General features: G+C 38.4%; 1 protein-coding gene across 4 annotated transcripts in view; it reads left to right on the top strand.

Moving 5' to 3' along the window:
• LOC146004908 (protein FAM135A) overlaps window positions 1-26882 on the top strand; it is a 491480-nt gene that overhangs the window by 257431 nt on the left and 207167 nt on the right. For all 4 annotated transcript variants that reach the window (XM_083143937.1, XM_083143938.1, XM_083143936.1 and 1 more), the window contains exon 5: window positions 22302-22546. In XM_083143937.1, coding sequence (XP_083000063.1) covers window positions 22302-22546 — 245 coding nt within the window. The remainder of the gene's footprint in view (window positions 1-22301; window positions 22547-26882) is intronic.

The following is a 26882-nucleotide window of genomic DNA, read 5'->3' as shown; positions in this document are numbered from 1 at the left end:
AATGGACACTCACGAACATCCATGCCCAGGCCATGATTCGAACCCGGGACCCCTGGCGTTGTAGCGCGATGTGCTAACCACTGCACCACGGAGGCCGGCTGTGTTGAGACGCAATCGTCAGTCACTGTACTTTGACAACCTACGCATGTTGTTAGTAGTGAGTGCATTGCAATGCAAAATTGGTGAAATGTACATGTAAGTTTGTTGTAGATGATCATTTTTTATGTTTTTAGGGTAATTTTGTATTTTTAAGAGCAGTTTCTGGTATTTTATTGTGCTAACCCTAGTCAATAGCATATGTTGTTTAACTTTTATTCATCTCGGATAATAATATATGAAACTTTTAAGTTTTTTATGCACAGTAAGGCTAATCGGGACTGGACCTACAGTTTAAAGTGGGGTCAACACCACTATGTGCCTCCACCGGGTACCGAACCCAGGGTCCCTTGATTACAAGGAGACGACGTCACCATTACGCCATTGGGAAGGATTACTTTACTCCCTAGGTTTATGTTGTGTGACATTTCACTCGTGCAAAAAATCTCATTTTCGGAATTTGGAGCAGCTCCTCACGGAAACCATCCATTCTCTCGGTGAAGTCCTAGAATGCGAAAACAGATGTCGCTAGTTCTGATTGGGTCGGTGCATTTCGCACTCCAGTGTTCCACATTTGTTTCTTCGGCTGTTCTTTATTTCTTTTATCACTGCAAGGACGTATTTAGGAGAGGGCTCCATGGAGTCCTGACTTCCCCGAAAGATTTACTAAGAACTAAAGTTAAATAATCAAAATAGAATTGTTTAGAATTTGTTACATAATCAATCAATATTTTACGATATCATAAGTAGTGCATAAGTCTTTGGAACTTTCCTTCAAAGCCGTATGAGCCAAATTCCTTTCCTTTCAATAAGTTCAGTGGAATACTATAAACCTTTTCGAGCGCACAACGACACCACGGGTCCCAGGTTCGAAGCCCAGGTGTCCCTTCGTTAGCTTCATCATATCATCACTTCTAACCTTCCCAACGATTTATCACCCATATGGGGAGATGATGACAGTAGTTTGACTAATGTATTTAGTTTTTTAAAAAGTACCAGCCTTTTTCACTGTGTCTGAAGAAGCTTTTAGATTTTTCTTATACGAGGGTTGGGGAGTAAGTCACGGCCACCCAGTAATATTTTAATTATATGCAAAGGTGGACGGAAAATGGAGACTGCGGGAGGAAGCCTGACACGAGTACTTTACCCGCTGGTCAATAGATGGCTCTGTGTGTTGTACTGGATGAACACGAGGCGCTGGGAAAACAGTTGCGAGTCAGACGTGGAGTAAGATTGAAGTGACCATATTGGAACAGGGATCGTACATCAAAGTAGCCGTTCTCCGGGGGAGAAATGCGAGTGATTGTCATAATCAGACAAGTTTTTGTAACATGTGCACATGTGTATGTCACAGGGTCAGACAGGTTTTTGTAACTTGTACATTAATACATGTGTATGTCACAGGCTACCTTGGGTTTTCTTTCATGATTTCTACCAACAAAACATCCATAGTGGATACTCTTGCAGTTGTATATAACAAATTTTTAATACATCCTTCGATTGTGGAATTATTACTCGGTTGCCATGACTTACTCCCCAACCCTCGTATTTCTAATGTGGTGCACTTCTTGCACTTTTAATCTCATGTCAAGGCCGGGAGTCGAACCTGAACCTTCTCATTGTTTTGATTTGGTTTTTCTTCGCGCCTCTGACTTTTTTGGCTAATCGCGAAGATGTGGATGAGTGATGGAATTGATGAAGGGACACTCACAAAGAGCACCCATGACCAAACCGGGATTCGAACCCTGGACCTCTTGCGTCGGATGACGCTCTGATAACCACCCCTCCACGGAAGTCTGCCCAGAGAATTTCTAATCAAGGAACATCTTCTGTGAAGAAGGTGACCCATCCACCGAAAGGGGGCCATTCCTATGCACCTCACACTCTGCTAGAAGACAAAGAAGGCGATGAAAACTGATACGGCGAGATCAGATGACCGAAAGGAAAAGAGGAACGCCCTCTTTTTCCTCCAAGTGCCATAAAATTCTCATATTACTCAACTCCCAATAGCTTTCAATCGCCATGCTTCATCATTAAGCCTGACTTACACGTAGATCGATTTCATTTTTGATTACGGATTATCTAAGAGATTTTCTCTTTATGATCTCCCTGTATGCAAATGGGAGGGGGGAGGGAGCGCGAACAAAGTGCTAATCTGTTACGAGGTCTCTTTGTAGACCCGCCCCGGACAAAAGCCGGCGGATTTAAGAGATAAGGAAGGGGTTAGGGCGAAGGCTCTGGCATTAGGGTCATCTAAAAAGGGGGAGGGGGCTAAAGATACTGTAACCTCGTTAGCAAAAACACACCAAAGAAAAGTGTGGTGTAAAATTACACGAAGGTGTTACCTTACAAAAACCCAAGGCTTGGTGTAAATGAACATTTCTTTCGGTGTTGATATGGTGTTGTGTTTCACCATTAAGTTTCAAGCAACGCCGATGGTCCAATTGTAACGTCATCGCTTTGTAATCAAGGGGTCGCGGGTTCGATACTTACCACATAGTAGTTCGGATCCCACCATGGTCGTATATGCAGGATGTTTTCGTGAGCTTAATCCAAACTTGAAGGGTGGATGGAGACTGACTCAAGTCCTTGTTTCCATGATATGAAAAACTCAATATGCTGATCAAGGCAGAAATTTATTTTATTTTAAAACATAAACTAAACGTAACGTTTCAACCTTCTAGCAAGGTCTTCTCCAGACTCTGTACCAAGTACAAATGAAACAAGATACAAAACAGGAAGATATATATATATACAAAAATCACTCCCCTCCAGACACAAGATCATTAGAAAGTTGTTTCTGGAACATTCCAGCAGGTTGCCTTCCTTTGTCAACTGTACTTTCACCTGACAGGCGATTTAGCTAAACATTTCCTTTCACTGGAAAGTGGTTGGACGCTTTATCCTTTCTTTCTTCATTCCTCTTCCTTCTTCTCTCCTCTTTCGCTCTTGTCCTTTACACTCTTTCTAGCACCTTCTTCCATTCTTTATCTTGAGTCCCTCATTCCAGTTCATTGTGTCTTCTTCTCTATTTCCTTGGCCTCCTTCCATTTTCTCACCAGTACTCTGTTGTCCCTTCCTATTTGCTTATCCTCATCCCTCTCTGTGTCATGTCCTTTCTCTCGTGTGTTTAAAGAAAGAAAGGAAAAAGAGCATGAGATAAAGAGTCCAACCACTTTCCAGATGAAAGGAAATGTTTAGCTAGATCGCCTGTTAGGTGAAAGTACAGTTGACAAGGGAAGGCCACCTGCTGGAATGTTCCAGAAAGAACGTTCTAATAATATTGTGTCTGGAGGGGAGTAATGTTTGTGTATATATATCGTCCTGTTTTGTACCTTGTTATATTTGTACTTGGTACAGAGTCTGAAGAAGACCTTGCTAGAAGGTTGAAACGTTACGTTTAGTTTATGTTTTATAATAAAATAAATTTCTGCCTTGGTCAGCATATTGAGTTTTTCATATCATGGAAACAAGGCTTAATGGTGTTATAGTCGTAGAGTGTTGCTATACACTGTAGAAACGTCCGTATTTAAATCGACAAGCCGCATCTTCAGGTTGTCTTACTCCACTGACATAAGCATCCCCAACTTTTTAATGGCGCGTTTTCGGACAGTGGTTCCTTCTCGTATTGGTACTTATTTCAGTCTCCATCCACCCTGCAAGTTAAATCAAGTCACGGAAACATCCTGTATACAGAGATAATGGGAGTAGTTCAACTTTATGTACAAGAATAGTAAAATTTTAAATTGTTATAGACCGTATTCGTAATTGCAGTGACAGGACGCATATTCCACGGTTCAACGCGCATCGCTATTGAGTCTGGTAGCAACAGCGCGTGCGTTTTAAAAATAGCTGCATATAGCTTCGAAGCAAGACCAATATTGTATTTGTACGACTACCCAATACTAAGAAAAGTTGTTTCGCAAAATTGAATTGTGTTTAAAAACTTTATAACTGCACAGTACATAAATTTCATTACGATCAGACCACACTTTTTCATTTACAGAATTTCGAAGAGAAAACAAAGAAATCGGTACGTTTTTGTTCTCAAGACCATAAAAAAATTGAAAGCATAATGGAAATAAAATTGTTACCATAGATTAAGGAAGAATTGAATTAGCTAACTGTTGATGTAACTCATTTTTACGTAGGTCTACTGGTTAATTTTTAATTGGAGTCCAAACTCTAGTATCCATATTTTTTAGTCTGTAGTCCTCAGTTTTGTGAGGGGAACGTGCCCCCTATGCCCCTCCGCTAAATCCGCCAATGGACAGACGGACAGTTTGCGCTCAATAATCTAAAAACTGCCACAATCACCATGTTGATATTACACGCGATGAGGCAAACCACCTCGTTTATGTGGCAGTGAATACACACTGAACGTTGGATTGGTGGATTTTAAACAGTTGCAGGCGATAAAGGTCAAGGCTGTGTGACCCTCTGACGTAACAGTACGTCATCATGTAATTCTGTGCAGCGTCAATGATACCAGGCCATGTAATGAGCGAAACTGGATACGTCCGTTGAGAGAGCGCAGTTTCGCATGGTGGGAAATGTCGATATGATGTCATCTCGCGTTTGGTTTACGGGAGCAAGTCGAACAATCGAAAAGGTGCAAATATAAATGAGGAATGTACAAATGATTCTGGTAAGTGCATTGGGTGAGATACCGAGACGAGATATGAATCTCTGTAAAATCGAGACGAAGTGTTCGAAACACTCAACACTTTGGTAGATATTTTGTTTATAGTAATTCCTAAGGCATTGATTTTTATGCAGGAAAAACTTGCGAAATATGTACATAAATATGTAAAAAGATAGCTGAAATATGTAAAAAATATGTAAATATGAAATATGTAGAATATTAAAATGTCTAATATGCGAATTCTTTATAATATCTGTGCTGTTTTTATATTAAATTAATTTCTCAATAGGATTATATTTTAATAAGTTTTCTTGAAATAATAAAATTGTAATGTATTAAATTTTACATGGAAAATTCCTAATCTGATAAAATAAATCAGATCAATCAATCACTCAGTTTAACACAGACTTGAATATTGAAAAGCTTCTTTCTACCGATACTAGATGGAGTATACTTGAAGTAAACAACGTCACAGTTTGCAAATCCTCTGGTAGTTCTCCAGCAGGAAAAAAAATCTCCAGACAAAACATCAGCAATTGAACATTGCGTACAAAACCCTGCATTTTGTTTCAAAAACCAGGATCAATTTCTTGGCTACTTGCTTTTTACACTTTCCCATGAACTTTACTTAGTAACTTGTCACCAAGGTGGGTTAAATCACTTCAAATAAATAATGTATAGAATAACAACAAAAATGCATTAATCTCGTAATCATTTAATGGTGTTTATTAGGCTCTAAGAAAGGAAACAAAATATATGTACTGATAGGGTGAAGCTCATACAAAATGAAATGTGATATGTAAACTGTAAGCATACTTAAATTTATCTTGGTTTAAAATTCAATAATTTTTATAGGCAAAAATAGCAAATATTTTGTGTAGAGAAATGTACAACATTCTAATCATGTTAAACCCTAAATAGTGTCATTATAATTAAACTGTAAATAAATATGACAGCTGATGTTTTGGAAACTATCAATTAAAATATTCCAAAATTCAGCCACAAATACCTTAAAAAATATTTAAAGTTACAAATGTACATCCAGAATGTTTTATTTTACTGGAAGAAAAGTTACTGAAATTATGTATTATAGTTTCATTATCACACTCAACAAACATTTCCGCGATAGGTTCATGTCTACAGTAACAGAAACCAAAGATTGTACAGTTACATATCATTTATTTGTTATTTGCTTTAATCTAAATTTTCAAATATTTTACAGGGCTCTTTCCTTGGCATTTCTATAAGAAAAACATATATCGTATATGTATGGTGCCGGAAACCATACCAGCAATTTTAAGCATGTTTTTGTAAATTAAATAATCGATTTAAATTTAAAAAAATCCGGTTTAAATTTTTAAAATCATCATAAATGATTTCTTAGATAAGAATCGTGAATTGTATCCACCCCACTCGTCACGTTTTCACTATGTATTTTTGTTCCAAAGGGAATGATTTACCAGACTTCCTGGAACCAAAGGTGGTGTTCTGAAACGTTCTTACTGGCAAGAAATAACTGGATTATTTGTTAATAAAATACACAAAAACACTAAGAAATGTTCTTTCTCTCATAAAGATATTTTTTAAAAAAATATTTAACATGCACTAAAATGCCATGAAATCCCGTAAAAATGCAGTACTCTGCAAAATCGACAGAACTGCAACATTATGCACCCATCAAATATTCTTTTTTTGGCTTATTATTATATGAAACAAATGAACATCAGGAGCGTATATTCCAGGCTAGTTACGCTATCTGCGAAGTCCGAAGCCTAGAAAGCAAAATACTGAAGAGAAATTTCTTAGAAACTGTCTGAATTGAGCTGATTTGGAAAAGAAGACAATGGCGATTCTGAAGTTGGCAACCTGAATTCTCAGGAGTTGGCAACCTGAATTCTCAGGAGTTCGCAACCTGAATTCTTAGGAGTTGGCAACCTGAATTCTTAGGAGTTTGCAACCTGAATTCTTAGGAGTTGGCAACCTGAATTCTTAGGAGTTGGCAACTTGAATTCTTAGGAGTTGGCAACCTGAATTCTTAGGAGTTGGCAACCTGAATTCTCAGGAGTTGGCAACCTGAATTCTTAGGAGTTGGTAACCTGAATTCTTAGGAGTTGGCAACCTGAATACTTAGGAGTTGACAACCTGAATTCTTAGGAGTTGCCATGAATTCTTAGAGGAGTTGGCAACCTGAATTTTTAGAGGAGTTGGAAACCTGAATTTTTAGAGGAGTTGGAAACCTGAATTTTTAGAGGAGTTGGAAACCTGAATTCTTAGGAGTTGGCAACCTGAATTCTCAGGAGTTGGCAACCTGAATTCTCAGGAGTTGGCAACCTGAATTCTCAGGAGTTAGCAACCTGAATTCTCAGGAGTTGGCAACCTGAATTCTTAGGAGTTGGCAACCTGAATTCTTAGGAGTTGGCAACCTGAATTCTTAGAGGAGTTGGCAACCTGAATTCTCAGGAGTTGGAAACCTGAATTCTCAGGAGTTGGAAACCTGAATTCTCAGGAGTTGGCAACCTGAATTCTTAGGAGTTGGCGACCTGAATTCTCAGGAGTTGGCAACCTGAATTCTCAGGAGTTGGCAACCTGAATTCTCAGGAGTTGGCAACCTGAATTCTCAGGAGTTGCCAAATTAATTCTTAGAGGATTTGGCAACCAGAATTCTCAGGAGTTGGCAACCTGAATTCTTAGGAGTTGGCAACCTGAATTCTTAGGAGTTGGCAACCTGAATTCATAGGAGTTGGCAACCTGAATTCATAGGAGTTGGCAACCTGAATTCTTAGGAGTTGGCAACCTGAATTCTCAGGAGTTGCCAAATGAATTCTTAGAGGAGTTTGCAACCTGAATTCTCAGGAGTTGACAACCTGAATTCTTAGAGTTGGCAACCTGAATTCTCAGGAGTTGACAACCTGAATTCTTAGAGTTGGCATCCTTAATTCTTAGGAGTTGGCAACCTGTATTCTTAGGAGTTGGCAATCTGAATTCTTAGGAGTTGGCAAACTGAATTCTCAGAAGTTGGCAACCTGAATTTTTATAAGTTGACAAACTGATTTTTTATAAGTTTGCAACCTGATTACCGTTGGGATGGCAACGTGGCTTCCTTGAAGACGTGAAGAATGAGTCTAGTTTTCTCCCTTCCTCCGTAGCCTAGAAATAGGTGTCATAGTGAGCTAGTCCAGGTCTTAGACTCATAATACGCCACTGATGAACATCTAACAGCAATTTATTGTGCTAGATGCAAATGTATCAAAATTATAGCGTTAAGAAGGGCTGTATTTCAGTGTGTTCAAAAGTCTTAATAATTATAATCTGTGTTCGCCGTTAAAAATATGAAGTTTTTACCTTGACTAAAGACACGAGAAACGTTACAAACTGAAGCAATATTTTGGAGAAAAATGCTTTCCTTGCTCACCCGCCCCGTTTAAAAATTGGGACATATGTGTCCGCGCACCCCGTCATTCACTTATCCTCATCCTCGCGATTAGCCAAAAGTGGTAGGAACGGAACGCTGTATAACAGATATGCAAAATACAAATCCACTACTTACCACTACTATTAGGCCCATTGTAAACACCAGTTTACGGAAACATTGGGTTTGATTGAAGGAATGAAAAAGGTTATTTTGGCGAGAGGATCAATTACCTGACGAAAGAAAGGGAAAAAATATTTCCCTTCAAATTTCCCTGTAAGTTGGATGGTTTTAATAAAAATTCCCTCTTTCCATAAACTTTCACCTAAATTTTGCTGCATTAGTTGCGCATTGACCCTAGAACAATAGTGTAGCTATTTACGTGTGGTTTGCCTTTAATTCCCTTCCTTACCTCCCACCTACTCACCCCTCCGCCTAGCAATGCCTCGAGTAGTCAGTCAGTCGTAAGGCAGCATTGCGATGAACGTCTTGATTTTGTTTGTTATATTGTGCACTGTACGTCAATTTCTACGTAGCTCTAGTAAAACGAGAAAAATTTATCACGTAATTTTGATATTCGTAAATTCCACTTGTATAGTTAGATTTTGAAACGAGAAGTTTAGAAGCATCACTATTTTCCTGTAAGATTTTTAAACTACCTTCGTCCCTTATTTACAGTGTTATGAATATTATTTGTTTTTCATTGTTTGAACGTTTCGCCTTCAGGGGCGCCGACTTGTCAAAATTATTGGGGGGCTCTGATCACTGAAATACATTTTAAGTTGTTTAAGTTTTGGCCTCAGTGTTCAGAATTTCATAAAAGCCCATGCATTCCTCAAAAATATCAAAAGTTTTTTTCACAGTTCGAATGCAGAATATTAATTGTCCACGGATGGATATTTCACAAGTTTCGTCAGCCATAATAGCAAAATATTCCCGACTTTTAATATCTGCTACCACGGAGCGCAAAACAGATCTCCCTAATATATCAATGATCTCGTTCTGAATGTCATGTGAGAGCCATTTGTAGCCCGAACGTCCCATCCACTCTCCTAGATCATGCACATCTTCTTTTGAAACTCTTTTTAGTAAAAACATTAACAATACTCATAATTACTGTAATAAGTCATGTGTTTTGCTATCTCTGGTCATAACCCCCCCCCCCAAAGTTGATTGGTTGGCGGTCTCAGCCCCCCAAAGTTGATAGTCTAAATCCTAGAACATTTCAAATGTGTATTTAAAGTTAAGTTCAAGTGGCACAATTCAGAGTAAACTTTACAAGAGATGCAAAATAATACATTAGATCCTCTTAAGCAAAATTATTTGGAGGGCTCTGCCCCCACATCGTTAACATTGGGGGCGAGCCCCCCCCCCCCCCAAGTCCCATGGAGTCGGCGCCTATGTTCGCCGTCATTCTTAATGTACGTACAGGCTTGTCAATCAAGACGTTCTTTCTATGTTTAAAAAGAAAATGTTTATACTTTTTAAAATGAAGAAAAACGATTTCAATATAAGGAAAATAAACAAAATAATGTTCAAAAGAATCGTCATTTTCTTGTCACGATGTAGAGGTTGTGTTGAAAATCGATTGCTTCATGTACGTAAAATTTATGTAGCGCTAGTTGCACCGTGATATGTGAACACGCTAGTGTTCTAGGTTTAAACGCAGCTCCAACATATTTCATTCAGTATGTGACTTGGGGGGGATAGCATTTGTATATGGTTCTCTCTCGCACACAACCACACACAGCTCTCCTGCGCTCCTTATCCACCGCACTAAATAGAAGCACCTAGCCACTAATTGAGGACAGAAGCTATTGTGTACACTTTGACAAAGTGTCTGAGCCCTCGTGAATGTTTGATAGGATTTCTATTCGTCTGTGACTTCAAGTGGAGCGTTTGCAGGTGATCGATCACAAACCGAAACCAACCCATTATTTCCGACATGAACACTTAGGAGGCTGCCTGTCAATTGTTCCAAGAGCGTCTTCTGCATTGTGGCTTTTCCACGACTGCTGGTTTTCGTGTTCTTAGTGATTGCTTCAAACTCTTGTGGCATTTCCTTGTCCCTGTAGAGTGGGTCGCACCTTTCCTACTTTGATGCGTACCAAATTAAGGGTCCAGTGTGCAGGATCAGCGCTCTTACATGCGAGTTTCGTCCATCGACACCATGTCATGGTAGACGCGCTATTGCCATGCAGTCTTCATGTCGATTCGCGCCTTTTGCTACGTGGGACCCCTCGTCAATCCATGCGGCACACATGGTCAGTCGCAACTACACTCCTAGCCAGTATTAGCGACACCTCTGGCCAGTCCTAGCTTAACCTCATACTGAGTCAAAGCTGCACCCCTAGTCAGTATTAGCCACAGCCTCTGGTCAGTAGTAGCGACATCCCTGGTCAGTCAGTCTCAACTTAACCTCTTAGTGAGCCATAAATGTATCCTTAGTCAGTATAAGCATCCCCTGATGAGTTATAGCTTAACCCCTGGCTTAACCTCATAGTGAGTCAAAGCTGCACCCCTAGTCAATACTAGCCACAGCCTCTGGTCAATTGTAGCGACATCCCTGGTCAGTCAGTCTCAACTTAACCTCATAGTGAGCCATAAATGTATCCTTAGTCAGTATAAGCATCCCCTGATGAGTTATATTTTAACCCCTGGTCAGTCGCAGCCGCATCCCTGGTCAGTCCTAGCGTGCCTCTAAGTGAGTCATAGCAGTACTCTAGCCACACTCATGGTGAGTCATAGCTTAACTCCCTGGTTAGTCATGGCGGCACTCATGGTTAGTATTGGTTTAAAACAGGCCTGCCAAAAGTTTGTCCCATGGGTCACATCTGGCCGGCCAAGGTTCTTTATATGACCCGCTTTGGTACTGATAAAACCTATAAGTTTATTTTGAGTATATATTATATTATATTTAGTGCGGAAAAATCTGACATAGCCCACGACAAATTGCTTTAGTATTAGGTCATCTCTGAATAAAGAGATACGATGAGAGAATGACGATATTGGTTGTGTCAAAATGTCATACCCTTTCGAAGTACTCTATCTGTGATCATTAATACAATATTAAACATTCTGAATATTAACGTAATTATTTGGCATATTTAAATATTAAATGACATAACTGTAAAATTATGCCACATTACTCGAATAGCTGCAAGAAATGCATAACGTAAATATCTGTTATCTTTTAAGTTGCCCGAATTACGTTGGTATACAGTGACATCTATACTTTGCTGTAACATTTCTGCAGAAGTTCTGTTACTATATTACTGATACTTCAAGCTTCAACAAGTTAGAAGCATAAACGCTCAAGGTCTCGGTGACAAGGAACGGATACATATTTCTTCGTTTTTCTTAGGACATATGATCGACGTAGCAGGTGTTGTTATTATGGGATGTCGGATTCACATCTGATGTGCCTGCTGTAGATGAATCGTAGAATTAACATTTTCCCGCCACAAGAAACCAGGTTACATGGTGAACCCGTCCACCTTCGATTTCACATTTTCATACCTAAAATAGTATATACAGGGTGTTTCAGTGACCTGGATCAAACTCGCAGGGTGGATGAATACTGGACCAAGTACCAATATAAGATAAGGAACCCCTGTCCGGAAACAGGTCATTAAGAAGTTATGTGCCTAAACCAAAACTAGATGGGGCCGCCTATGACAGTGGAATGAGACAACTGAAAGATGGGTCTTGTAGATATGATATGGACATTAATCGTAGCACTCTACCCCGAAAATATTACAGTAGTTGTTGAAAATGGCGGCCTCCAGCGTCTCAAGAAGCTCTGTCGCGTCCCATCTAACATCCCTAGAGTCGTTCTGACGATATCACAGACAGCAAAGATTCTTGCCGCCGTCTCTCGGCGTGGCACCCAATCGTGAGCCGTTACTGCCAGGCAGTGCACCCTGTATGTCACTATAACATCTACAAGCTGCATCTTTTAGTTGTCTTTTTCCACTGTTATAGGTCAGTCAGCTACAGAGTGTTTCAAAAGTAGCGCAACCCAAACTTTGAAAATTTATATCATGGAAACCGTAAGAGATATTTACACCGGGTTTTCTGCATTATAAAGCCTCATTTATTGAGATATTTTTTAATGCTTAACATTATCAGTTTAATCCATACAGAAAATTAGATAAATTAATAATTGGCGAAAGGCAGCGTTAAAAGTTTTCCAGAAATGCAGTTTTGAGTGAGAAAAATACAAAAGAAATTATCGAATGGTTATAATTAGACGTCTGATGGCTGACGCTACATCACTCCGTCATTTACGACCAATATTGATCATGTGCAGCTTTTGATAAATTTTTTAACTGGCGATTTTATGAGTTAAGTGAAAAAGTGCCATTTTCGGGACATATCTCCGTAGCTGGCAACACTAGCAGGTAGTTTGGCTTATAACTTTTTAATGGCGCGTTTCCAGACCAGGGTTCCTTACCTCATATTGGTACTTGGGTACCAATCCATCCACCCTGCCAGTTTGATTCAAGGTCACGGAAACACCCTGTATAACTTAAATTTTAAATACAGATATTTGATAAACCGTTTCTGAATTGTTTCTATGTTTTCCTGCCTGGATTTAGTACAATTGTGATTCCAAATAATGTTAGTATACTCTACAACTGGTCTTAATTATTGTAGCATTCAGGAGTAAATTAGTTGAATCTTACCACATGTTTAAATTATTCCTAAAATTTGTCTTGCTTTTAAAACAACACTTTATAATGATCAGCTGATACAGAATGAATCCAAGGTCTTAAATTAAACATACTCTTTCGTATCTTGTTACGAGCAAATGTGACGTAATTTCTTCAATTATAACTGTATGCTTCAGACATTCTTATACCTATATTTTCACATTTAGACATGCGGTAATTAGGTTATAATTAGACTTCGAATTTTAGATTTTTAACCTATTTTTTCCTTTACAGGTATGTAAGAAATAATAAATTGTGTCAGCGGTTTCATTAAAAAATATTTACATTTTTTAAATTTTTTAAACAAATATATATTGTAAAGTTTTTTTATTTTTTAATTGTTTTCAAATATATTTTAAATATTAAATTGTTTTAAAATTATTTTTTTTAAAAAAAATTGACAAATATTTGTTAACAACTTGCCCTCTCCCCCAAAAAAGCGAGAGCCCAAGTTACGCCCCTTTCCTACATACCCATTATTTATAGTTAGTCTCTTTGCAAATGAATGTAATTTACATTGCAATATTCCGTGTCATATGGTCTTACCTAATGTATAGTATTTGTTTATACGTGTCAAAAACTATGATCCCATGCAATCCCATAACAAAACTTCTAAGACTTGATGTTGAAATATGTATGTTTTTATGTGTACTTTTTAAAAATTTTCAAAATATAGGTTTTTGAAAATTCGGTTTTCAAAAAAAGTTTGAATAACCTTGCAATGAAAAAAATTGAAAAGTAGTCATGTCATATATATCAAATTAAAGCTCATAGCAAAAGCAACAATTTGGTTCTTATCCCAACTTTCTACGTCAATTCTAGCTTGATTTATGAGGTTTTTGTGATTGCATGTGTGCCGAAAATTGTGCTTTTTTCCATATTTCAAAGGGTTCTAACTGGAGAACTGCAACAGATACAAATCTGCAATTTTTGCTGTTTTTCCTACCTTAGGTGGTATTAAGTATGGATAAAATCAGAGATGGACACGTTCAAAATTGACCAAAATTTGGTTCACTTGACATGAAATGACCCGAACATGTTTGAAAAGTACTCTTTGTCGATTTCCCTTCCTCCAGGTCCATGGTGATTTTTCAAAGCTCTCAACAAAGCAAAATGTCTGGTGCCACTGATACCTGTACAACCCAAAGTGGTCTGATCTGTGTGGTCTTGCTCACTTTCACGTCACTTCGTTGCTTTGTGGCATTCACGCCTTGCAAACTAACATTTCAGCATTGAAGCTTGCACCACTGATTATGTTTTGTTGAAAGATTATTTTCAGCATATAAGATGATCCTCGCAGACAAAATTGCGTAGTTTGACTGTGGATAACATGGAAAAATAATTGTTGCCTAACTATACGGCGAAGAGTGGATTTTAATAGTAAATTTCCAATGGTAAATTCTGCCATCGCCGTAGGGTTAGGCAACGCACATAACGTTATGCAAGATAGTGCGTATTTCAGGATATAGATTTTCATTGCCGGTGACTATACCTAATCAGCATTTTTTCAGGAATTTTGAACTATTCTAAGTTTTTTGAACCTACTTCAGGATTTTTGGAGCCTAACTTAAGATTTTTAGGATTTTGAGGACCTATTTTAGAATTTTTAGGACCTATTTTAGGATTTTAGGACCTATTTTAGGATTTTTAGAACCTATTTTAGAATTTTAGGACCTATTTTAGAATTTTTAGGACCTATTTTAGAATTTTTAGAACCTAGTTTAGAATTTTTAGGACCTATTTTAGGATTTTAGGACCTATTTTAGAATTTTTAGAACCTATTTTAGGATTTTTAGAACCTATTTTAGAATTTTTAGGACCTATTTTAGGACTTTTAGAGCCTATTTTAAGAACCTAAAATCACACTTTTTAGAACCTAAAAATACACATTTATTTAGTCATAAGTAAAGAAGATAACAGCTGACGTTCCTGTAACAGCAAAATAAACTTACAATTACTTTTAAAGTAAGTACCAGTGACACTGCATTAATTGTCATTTTAAGTAACTTTCCAAAAGCTGGTTATATTAAAGTTAAATATGTATTTTGTAATTCCGGAAAAATAGAGATGTCGCCACTGTTCAAAATATGCTACTTTTTATTTTTAAAAAAATGGGTGATTGAAAATTAACTATTGCTAGAAAAACAATTTGAAAATAATATTTTTAGTTAACGAACGAAAGACAGCAGGATGTAAAATAATAAAAATGTAATTTTCTTACAAGGAATTATTTCCTAAGTCTAGGCTACTAGTTTGCGAATGTATAACAATGTAGATGTGTGAAAAAGCTCAATTGAACACATTCTCTGCTATAGGTGGTTATTTTAGGGCGGATTAACTCACTTTAAAAGACAATGTACACTACTTAGTTAACACCTAACCAACATAACTGGTTAACACACAACCGAGTGGTTAACACAGCATGTAATCTTATGTTAAGGCCTCTATATCTGTTGTTTGAGAGTCAGTGGTGTAACAAGATACCAGAAATGGTGCATTAGCACCAAAAGGAGTGTTCGGTTACACCAACTCTCAGTATTTTGTAAGACTACACCTGATGTTGCCTTGTTAGTGTAGCTGCCAGTGTGCCCAAGGGGGGGCGGTTGGTGGGGGTCATAACCCCTTTGGTCCAGCAGTCCTTAAAAAAGCGGGAAAAGATTGCAAAAGGATGGCTGACTACTAGAAAAGTACTGGGCAGGCCACTGGTAGCTGCTGTTTTTCAGCGAACGTTTAAGTTAACTCTATTGTCTCATTCTCACCGACAGGGTCGCCAAGTGCCTAGGCTTGGCTGGTGTTACTGGCTTGCAGAGAATTGGTTCTGCCTGTAAGATTTAAGATGATAAGAATTACAATTGAAGTTGTAGCCATTTTCTTATATTGGAAGTATAGGGTGGCTACTCACCGGGAATTCATTGAATTCCGAGAATTCTGCGTGAATTATTGGCTCCGGGAATTATTCGTGAATTCTGCTTGAATTTTTCTCCGTAGACGTGAACAATTGCAACTTTTATTAATCCAAATCCTATTGAATTTATACAAATTGATATATGCCATGAGGCGGGATTTTCACAGTTGAATTTTTATTTTTATCGAGGAACGAAAATAATGTGAGAAAAATAAAATAGAATTCTCTCGATCTGTCTACCTTGTTACTGTCCTTTGTAAAACAATCTGACAGACGGAAGATTATTGCAAGATAAGATTTCTTGAAAATGATTGGGTAGATTTGAGTTTGAAATTCTTACTCAATTAACAATTTTTCGCAGATACCATAACATTTGAGCGACTTGTGTTTGTAGATGTATTTCGAGTCTTGAGTATGTGAAATGGCAAATGTAAGCTAAGAACCTCAAATTAAATGTTTTAAATATACCATTTAATTAAATTAAATTAGAATTTTGTTGTAAATGGGAGAATGCCATGGCGCCTCGTGAAATTATTTGCGCCCTATTAAATCAATATTGTTTTCAGTTTGCAAGAAAAATTGATAAAAAAAATTCTTGTTCGCTTCACTCGCAATATGATTAATTTCTGTAATGCACTGTAAATTACCAGAGGAAGAGAAGCGTGCACATTTGAGAGACAATTTATGTAATTTTTGCTGTTGGTTTGTTAACAGAGCATTCCCTGACATTCGCTACGAGACTCTGCGGCAAGCTGCCCGGCATCAGCGCTTGTCTTTCCCGGTGAACGGGTCAGCGACAGTCGCTAGAGTCGGCTATTAAAATTACAGTTTTCATATTGTGTACTAACCTTGACTACAGAAGGTGTTGAAAATGATGTCCCTCTGCTGCAACACATTCCTGGCATCTTCGAAGGAAATTGGCATTTTCACGTGCAAGTTCGTCTACTGTAATTCTCCAGATTTCTCGTACAATACTCTCTTTTAACTCACGGACGGTGTGCGGATTGTCTTTGTATACTTTATTTTATAGATTTCTCCATTTTTCTTTCCACTTTTATTCAGAACTGACCCTGTTACTCTAAACCTTTTTACAAGGTTTAATATAAGCGTCTGTCGCGGACCCGTTCACCGGGAAAGACAAGCTCGGATGCCGGGCCGCTTGCCGCCGAGTCTCGTAGCGAATGTCAGGGAATGCTCTGTGTGTATATATACAGTATATATATATATATTAAAGAAACTTTGAATACGTACCCAATTTAGTGTTGGCATGTATTTTCTTATTTTACATCACTCAATTTTGAATATGTGTAAAACATATGCTGTACATGAAAGTTATACATGTTATATGTATAAAAAGAATAAGATTCGGAATGTATTTATTATGCATTTTCTGCCATTCAAAAATACAGTTTCTGCGCTTGTTTCCCATTATTAATTAATGTGAAATCAAACGTCTTCTATTTTTTAAAAAAAATGTTTAGAATCGTTTGTTCCAAAACGAATGCTTTAACATCGACTTCTACCCCCTTTTTGTGTAATTTACGAGGATGATAACGTCTTTGTCGCTACGAGTAGTACTAATAATAATAGTCATAATTATTATTATTATTATTATTGGTACGTTTATCCTGGTACTTGCCCCCCCCCCAGACAAAAGTTCGTGGTTGCGCCTCTGTGTGGGTGTTGAAATAGAGAAAACATCTGCTTGTGGCCTTGAATTTTTTAAAAATTTGTTTTGAAAACCGTTAATTATACATTAATTTTATCATGGTGCTAGAGTGGTACTTCCCACTGTGGTGGGAAATTTTCCCGACCAACCTCACAGCACACCTCTGCCATCTAGCGGACATCTTATAAGTGAAGTAGCAAAAAGATTTAGGTTATCAAGCCTCGTTTAGACATTTGCAATATAATGGAAGCTTACGGCTCTACAAATTAATTACATTTATCTATCACTCTACCTGAAGATTGTTCGGAAATGCTGATCTAAATTCACAATTTAGAACATTATGATTTTCTAGATGTTCTCGTCTATGACCTTGCTGGTTCGAGCTTGGAAAATATTGTTCCTTGCATGAAACGAAAAATATGTTGTTTTTTTAGGGACATGAGTGGCGTACTTACGTTTTAAGATACTTTTTAGTAGTATCTTCTAAAAGAACTTTTAAGTGATAATAAGAATAATAAATTTTAGATTTATTACAGACAAGGTTAAACCCAATACTTCAAGATATTGGATTTTCTTTTCCTCTGGTCCCAAAAAATCATATCCTAGCTAGCAATGGCAGCGATAGGGGGTTGGGGGCAGTTGCCCCCTCCCCACTTTTGCCCCCACACTATGCTAAACCTTATGTACCAAGGGTATTTCCCCCCTCCCTCTGTTTTGGAACACAATCACCGCCGCTGTTAGCTATATAGACATTATTTTAATGTGTTGCATAAAGTTAAACATTTCGACTGAACTCTAACCTCAAACCCCCCGCTTAATAAGCCGTTACTTTACAAGAAAACAATAATTTTGAAGCGGTAGACCAAGAAATTAGAACATTGGACATCGTATCATGTCTGAATCTCTAGCATATTGATAATTTACTCTGGAATTGCACAATGGTTTTAACCTCTCGTTCATTGAGTTCTAACGGCGGCTGTAAGATGGCAGCACGGTCTTACCGTGACAAGTTATGTAGCTTATAAGATGTTCGCTAGATGGCAGAGGTGTGCTGTGAGGTTGCTCGGGCAAATTTCCCACCACAGTTGTTTACCTTGCTTTAACTGTGTACCGTGTAATTAATAAAGAAGAAGGGCTGTATCTTTAGGTGTATAATTCTCTCTTTAGATTTTGTTTACATTCCTTACGTAAAGGTTTGCTGATCTTTCCTAGTGTTGATAAACAACGTGATCTAACTTGTGTTATTGTGCTGCAGTGTCTTTAATTGTAAAGGTTTGTTAAAGTTTTGGAAGCAAACTACAAATCCTTACATGTAGGCAACACACAAGACACAAATGTTCTACAGGCTGCATAACAAGTAGGCTGAAAGAAGGTATCTCCCACTGGTATTCGATTTGATTTGTATTTTGTTATTTAGCGTAGTTTTTGTGTGACGTTTGGCTAATCGCGACGATGAGGAAGAGTAACGAAGAACACCTATCCCCAAGACGGGATTCAAACCCGAGATCCCTGGCGTCGTAGAGCGTTGTGCGAAGCAGGTGTCCTTCAGTTATTTTTATTTTAATTTGAAATTAGAAAATACTGAATAAAAATGATTTAATTTTTATTTAATTTATTTTACTTCGCTTTTCTGCAATTTTTGGCTATTCGAGAATATGAATGGTGATAAATAAGTAGGGCTCCGAAGACGAGGCCCAACATAATATATGTTCATTTCGGGTCATTGTAGGCCAGAAAAAGGTGGGTTTTATTTGTTCTTTTTTTTGCCTTTTTCGGCGTTTTTTTTTTTTTTTTGCTTATCGGTCCTTTCCTAGCCTTTTTTAGGTCTTAACGGCTTTTTTGCAACTTCACCTTCTTTCGACTAGGTTTCTACTTCCCATTCTCAATTCGAATCATCATCAGATCATCACCTCTTAAACATCCTTACTGTAGTAGAGAAATAAAGAAAATAATTAAATAAATATATATTTGGACGACTGAAGCAGGTACGGTACAAGGTCCTCTAACCTTAACTTGTCTGGAAGGTCGCGCTGTAAGTGGCAACTTTCTCTTGTTTTGAAGCTTTCAGTTTTTTTTCACACTGTGTGTTCCATACCATCAAAATTTTTTTATTCATTAAATATGTAATTAAAGATGAAGTTATTAATTAATTCGGATCACAGTTATACGTCCTTTTTTCCGTTTTTAGGTATTTTTATAGGTATTTTTTTGACAATTCATAGATCTTCAACTTCAGAGCCTGATAAGATATAATAGATCAGGGGCAATCATAAACATGTATGGAGGACACAACACAACCCCCACAAAGGATTTACTTGCTCAGAGTCCAGACGCCACAGCTTCGCTAGTGTTCAAAATGCAGTCCAGGGTATACTTACTACCAGGGCTAGGATTTTTATGATTTAGCATTTTTTTTTGGGGTGATGTGTTCCCCGAAAATATAGAACTTCATATTATGAAGATACTAATAAAATTAAGGTTCTTTTTAAGGGCATATTTTGACATATTTGGCCATTTCTGCGTGATAGAGCATATTTTGATGGATTTTCGGTCATATTCAGCATATTTTTGCATTTTCAAGAAACATACAGGGTGGCTCCAAAAGTCACTTAACACCCCCGATACAAGGCCACTGCAGCGCGCAACATGGAAATGGTGATGACCAATCGTTGCCAGGTCAAGGGGAACCACATTGACGCCACCCGCACGGACGGCGGCCATCTTGATGTCCGCCATCTTGAATTCAACTTCAGAATTTTAAGGACTTTTAATTCAATGGAAGCGTCACAATGTAAATTGTTCGCGACAACCATTCATAATGCGCAGCTCTTCGTGGATGTATCCGATTAACATCGTGTGCAATGGCATGCGAACTTCTCTCCCTAGACATCACTTTGATCTCGATGCATTATCGATGTGCTAAACAAATTTTAAGGCATTTTTCTAACACCTCGAAAAGTAGCAAATTGGTACAAGAATTCAGTCATAACTTTTTACTGGTTAAAGATACGTCGAACAAAACCTTCACCATTGCATTTCTCATGAAATTCTAGCCTGATTTGATATATCATATCACCCCCTTCCAATTTAAAATTCTGAAGTTGAATTCAAGATGGCCGCCGACCATGCGGGTGGCGTCAATGTGGTTTTCCCTTGGCCTGATAACGATTGGTCATCACCATTTCCATGTTGCGCGCTGCAGTGGCCTTGTACCGGGGGTTTTAAGTGATTTTTTGAGCCACCCTGTACAGTCATTTTCGAAGTGGATTCGTTCTTACTCCCATGTTTACTCGAGTTTTTTTCTTTGGACTGTAGCAATTTCTTTTTTCATTTTTATTTGAAAATTTAGAGAAAGTATTCATTGTGCATTGCAATTCAGGGCCCATAAAGTGAACTAAACATAGTACGTATGTGAAAATATCTCAGCATTTAGATATTGATGTTTGGAACAGTCCAGTTATAAGGGCATATTTTTCAGATTATAGTGCATATTTTGTAAAATTTGAGGTCATAAGAGCATATTTTATTTTGCATATTTTGGTGATTTTGAGGTCATAAAATCCTATCCCTACTTATTACAAATAACGGTGAACAGTTCGCCTACTTTTGCCGTTGAGTGTACAATCACCGGCAATGAAAATGGGACTCTGACATCGTAAAATAGTGCCATCCTTGCAATGCGTTATGTGTCTTGCCTAACAATACGGCGATGAACCAACTTTAATAGCAGCTTTTCAATAGGAATCTCTGATATTGCATGAGAGTTAGAGACCACATATAATTTCGTATAATAATAATAATAATAATAATTCCTTTATTTAGCGGGCGAGGTTCAGCCATAGCCTGCTCTACCACCTAACCCTTGTCATGAGCTACGCCAGAATTAAAGTTACCCAACTAGAGCCCTCTGTAGCCTGTTTGAGGCAACGTAGAACTCTGTAATTTGGTGAATCCACTATGCAGACCATGGGGAATAGGATGGCGATAAAAAAGTAGTTCAATTTTCAGCCACCAGGTTGAAATGTGGCGCTGTACTTCCATGATGGGTTGTAATAATGACGTAAACTGCTCCAATTGGTTATGGATTTGCCTTTACCTTGCAATCTTGCAATAAACGAGAGATTATTTTCTCGCAACTTTCAGCCACTAACAAAAATGTCTTTCTAATTAATAACTCAGCTAAATCACTTATGTTTTTCAATATTCATTATTACAGCGCCACATTTCAATCTGGTGACGGAAAATTGAACTATTTTTTATCGCCATCCCCTTCCCCATGGTCTGCATAGTGGATTCACCAAATTTCAGAGTTCTACGATGCCTCGAACAGGCTCTGAGTTGGGTAACTTATATCTGGCCACCCGGTATAATATGATAATTAATTCAGATAGAAATAATGATTAAACTAAAGGCAAATAAAGAATTTCACATATACCTACAATTACGAATATACTCATTACAGTAATATTAGTCATAAAGAATACAAATGTCAAAAAGTACTAGAGAAATACTAAGGGAAAAATACAAATGTGAATGTTAACATAAGGTTGCCTTTAAGTAAATAATAATAATAATAATAATAATAATAATTTGAAGATAGTAATAACATTTCCAATTGTTACAGTTTTAGAATACAAGTGCATATCTTATTCCAGGGAAGCCAGTAATATTTCATAATATAATGTTAATACATTTTTTCGGATGATTGGGCGACGACCCCTTCCCCTCCCCCCGCTGACGATGCCCGTGTTTTAGGTGAACTTCCAAAACCTGCTCATGATGATAAACTGAAAGACAAGACACAAATTCTGCCAAGAGATTTTCCATGATTAACATTACTTTCTTTTCCTCTTTTTCAACAGATCGAAGAAACTCTAGAGAGAGCGGACTTCCAGCTTTCTGTCGAATTGTGGTTCACCGACCAAACGTTCGGACCAGACCAGCACAGCTCCATAATATGCGTCTCGTCCAGGATGCTTCAGCTTCACTTTTCCCCCACGAGAGGTCTCCACTATCACTTACCCGTCCTGTTCGACTACTTCCACCTAGCGACAGTCACGATAACTCTCCACGCCAGCCTAGTCGCTCTGCATCAGCCTTACATCAAGTAAGTGTTGTTTTTCAATGCGTCGCAATAATAAATCATATTTTTATTGTTGATAATTCATTGTTGAAACATGGTGTGTTGTTAATGTACGCAGAATGATGATTAAATTTCTGCATGACATGAGTAACATAAAATAGTAAGTCATATCAGTAAACTAGGTTGACCAGGGGTTCTAGTTTTCGCAGGACTGTCCTATTTTTGGGGGGCAAGGGGAGTCATATCCTACGGTCCGCGATGCCACTCCAAAATGAAAAGTATATCACCTTTTTTTAACAGTATCCTGTAAAATATGCTGCTTATCCAGACGATTTTTTTATCTCAGTGAGGTCCTCCCATAGGAGTAACTTACCGGGGTTAAGTGAAGGTGCTTGCCCCCCCTCCCTCAAATTTTCTGATTTTTAAATTTTAGAAGTTTTGTACTTTTGTAAACCTCATAGAACACCAGGAGAAAAGCAAGAAACAGTATTTTTTATGATTTAACAAATGTATTTGTAAAATAGTCCTGGACTCTCGTTTTATGTGATGGACTTTTCGGATCTCCCCCCCCCCCCAAAGTTAAGCCCTATGTTCAATTTGCCCCCACCCCTCCAGTAGGCCACAAGTTACGACCCTGGGTTCTCCAGGTCAAAGTACGAGGCGTATTTTTAAAGTAAGTACCGTTTTGAAATTCCGCCGCTGCAGCGCTGCGGTCGGTGTCCCGTGCATGCGCACTGTGTACCTACATCTGTAGGCAAGCCACAGACGCCATTGCGGGCAACAATCGATCGTGTATACATTTGCTTTTGCGTATTTAAAATGCCTCCGCCGATTGAGAATCCCGCCGACTGTGAAATAGGCGCTGTTATTCGTTTTCTTAGTGCTAAAGGCGTGAAAGCAGTTGAAATTCACCGTCAGATTTGTGAAGTGTACGGACAAAACATTATGAATGATGGAATGGTACGCAAATGGGTAAGAGCTTTCAAGGATGGCCGAAAGAATGTTCATGACGAGGAACGGAGTGGGCGAACCTCAGTGATCACTGTCGATTTGGTGCAGAAAGTCGACGAAAAAGTGAAAGGGAACAGACGCTTCACGATTTCTTCGTTATCAGAGGAGTTCCCTGAAGTTTCAAGAAGTGTTATCTTCGAAATTGTTACCGAACGCTTAAACTATCAAAAATTGTGCTCACGATGGGTACCAAAAATGTTAACTGAGGCGCACAAAAGCAAACGTTTAGGTAGCCCCTTGACTTTTCTTGTGCGTTATGAACTGAAGGTGACGCGTACTTAAGCCAAATTGTCACAGGCGATGAAACATGGGTGGCCTACGTTACACCCGAAACAAAACAACAATCCATGGAATGGCGGCATTCAACGTCGCCCAAGAAAGTGAAGTTTAAGCAGACGATAGCCTCAAACCGGCCGTGTTGCAGTGGCTGTCAACTCAGCCGGCAAACTTCTATGACGACGGAATACAAAAGCTTGTTGTTCGATATGATAAGTGCCTTGATATTGGTGGCAATTATGTGGAAAAGTAGATAAAAGTGTAGTCTTTCATGTAACAATAAAATTGTTACAAAAAGTTTACTTGTTTTTTGTACATATCAAAACGGTACTAAGCTAAGCGTCAGGTCAACCTTGCAGCAGGTTTTAGCATATGTAGATCCAAACGTGCGCGCAAGAATATAGTTCCACTGAGACGGGTTCTATTCCGACACAACTGCATACTTGCAAGAAAACAGTTATTTAATTTGTAATATACAGACAAAATAATACATTGATTAGCAGGTATGGACTTAATTGGTTGCAATCACTGTGCAGACGAACTTAGAACCGCAGATTCGCCAACTCGAATCTGTATTGCGTTGAAGAGACATTGAAACTTTAGAGCGAGTCGAGCGAGACTGAATGCGTTGCAGAGCGCGTGAAATCGCTGATACCAGTGTTGCACATCCCACTATTTTAACCCTATGTTTATTGTAGAGCGGCGAGAATGGTTGAATCTCCTGTTCAGCGCGCGGTTTTACCCGAATGTTATTTTGGGCTTCATCCGAAAGGAAATGTTCTTCAAAGTCAAGCAAGTTGTTTTAAATGCATAATCCTCCTTGCGGCAACAAGATCAAAGTAAAACAGGGCGTGAGGTGATTTGCCGTCAATGTGCACACGAATTGTATCACGGGTGTTGAATGATTTGCGGTTTGAGTTTAGCAAGAGGAAACGATTGTTTGTTGTTTGACGACAAAAGAATCTCCGCGGTATTAAAATATATCGCAGTGAGAAGAAACATGTTTATTATTTGGACGAGACGTCCTTCAACTCGGTGAGTGGGGGAAGGGGGAATAAACCATGGAAGGATAGGCCTACCACCATGCAAAACCACCGCCAGGGCTGAAGAAACCGACGATGAGGGGAAGGGGGAGGCTTATTGTTTCACCCACTGGCGGCAATGAAAGCTTTGTTGAAGGCGCATATTTACTTTTCAGCGCAAAGAAAGGGAAGGGTGATTATCAGCAACAAATAGACAGACCAAGATTTGAATCCTGGTTTAGTGAAGTGATTCATAAATTGAAACCAGAGTAATAGCGACAGACAATGCACCTGATTGTATATATCACCAATAACAAATCATGCTTTTTTGGTGGTACAACTTGAAGTGCGTGTGTCTTACAGTAACGGATGTATTGCGAACGAAGCAACCAAGTTTTTCATAAATCTATTTCTTTCTAAACCAAAAACAATAATTTGTCATTAAATTCAAGAGGGGCCTATCGTTGTTTATTTTTATTTTTGCGTGCTCGAAATATACACACATGCTCTCATGTTTAGAAGTTGTTTCGCTCTTATATTAATGACACATTTATTAAATAATATATGCGCAGAAAGTACTTTTAAAATGTTATGTTTCAGGAGACAAAGAGAAGCAAAAATACAATCCACTTGACATGCATGCGGGTTTTGATGTGTTGTGCGGTTGGCAATACTGTAGATTTTCTCAGTGTCTCCGATGTAAGCAGCTCGGCGGTTGAGGAAAGACTGGCACGGAAGATTCTGAGCTCAGTTCTCGCGCGGATTGATACATAAAACCTGCTGCAAGGTTAACCTGACGCTTGGCTTAGTTAGGAAAGTTGAAACCCAAAAGTGTCCGTGAGTGTACCTTAAATTAAAACATAAGACGGTCTAAATGTCACGCTCTAAAAGTTATTGAATATCTTTTCCGATAAAACTACGATTTCAAGTAAATGCAGGTAATATTTCTCATTTTATCTTTTACATTTAGAAAACCCAACTTACGTACACGCAGTTAGCACTACGACGCCAGGGGTCCCGGGTTCGAATCCCGACCTGGGCATGGGTGTTCTTTGTGAGTGCCTCTTCATTAATTTCACTTATCCTCATATTCGCGATTAGCGAAATGGTGGCAGAAAATTGAAGTAAATTAAACCAAATCAATTAATCAACGAAGTGTCGTTAAGTTCAGACCCCAGCTTATGTTTCCATATGACAAGTATCCAGGTTTCACGTTACCCAATATCCGTGTGGTATTTTTTTTCTGTTCACTTTATCCTCAAGATTTGCTAATCAGGACTGGAACTACAGTTTAAAGTGGGATCCGAACCATATTGTGTGGGGGGGGGGCATTTGCCATTCTGAATAAAGATGACGAAGATGTGTTGAAGATCGCTTGCATTTTGGCAATGCATGTGCAGGATTACACAGCAAGCAGCTGATTGCATCGCCCGTTAGGGTTGAAAGTTCCAACTGCGCCACAGGAGATTTCTCTTCTTTGTCTAGCTGTATGTTGAGTGACGTCACTTTCACAAGAATTTCTAGAGTAAAGTTCATCGACCAAACATAAACGCGAACAAAGACAAACACATTAGCAGGTTACAAAGTTTTAGGAGGCAGATCTTGGCTGATAAGTGAATTCTTGCATGTTACACGTTGTTATGTCTGCAATGGCCCGTTCGCAATGTCGCAGAAATAGATTAAATTGACTTAATTAACCCTACCAAATTAACTTGGCACGTTCACTGGGTGCCATCGTCCCATGGGTGATGGGTGTCACTCTGAAAGGGTCGGATTTCCTTGAAAGCGCCATTAGGTTAATGCGATTGGTATCATGTGACGAACCTTATGTGGAGCGTAAATTATTCCGCGGGACTTGTCACTTTTCTTCGGAGACTTACGGAAGTGTTGGCTCGCACCTTCAGGATTTCTGAACCAAAGTTCGCCAAAGTTTACGATAGATGGTGCCACGTCTCGCATTTGAAAATGCATGGCGATATACCAAAAGTGAACTGAATTTATGATAATGTCGTCATCTATAATAACTTAAAAGATACAATCATATTACTTCT

The sequence above is a fragment of the Lepisma saccharinum genome, chromosome 22 (genome assembly GCF_977018435.1).
Source record: "Lepisma saccharinum chromosome 22, izLepSacc3.1, whole genome shotgun sequence".
Taxonomy (NCBI): Eukaryota; Metazoa; Arthropoda; class Insecta; order Zygentoma; family Lepismatidae; genus Lepisma; species Lepisma saccharinum.
Note: the sequence above shows the minus strand (reverse complement) of the source record. Positions and strands in the feature narration are given on the sequence as shown.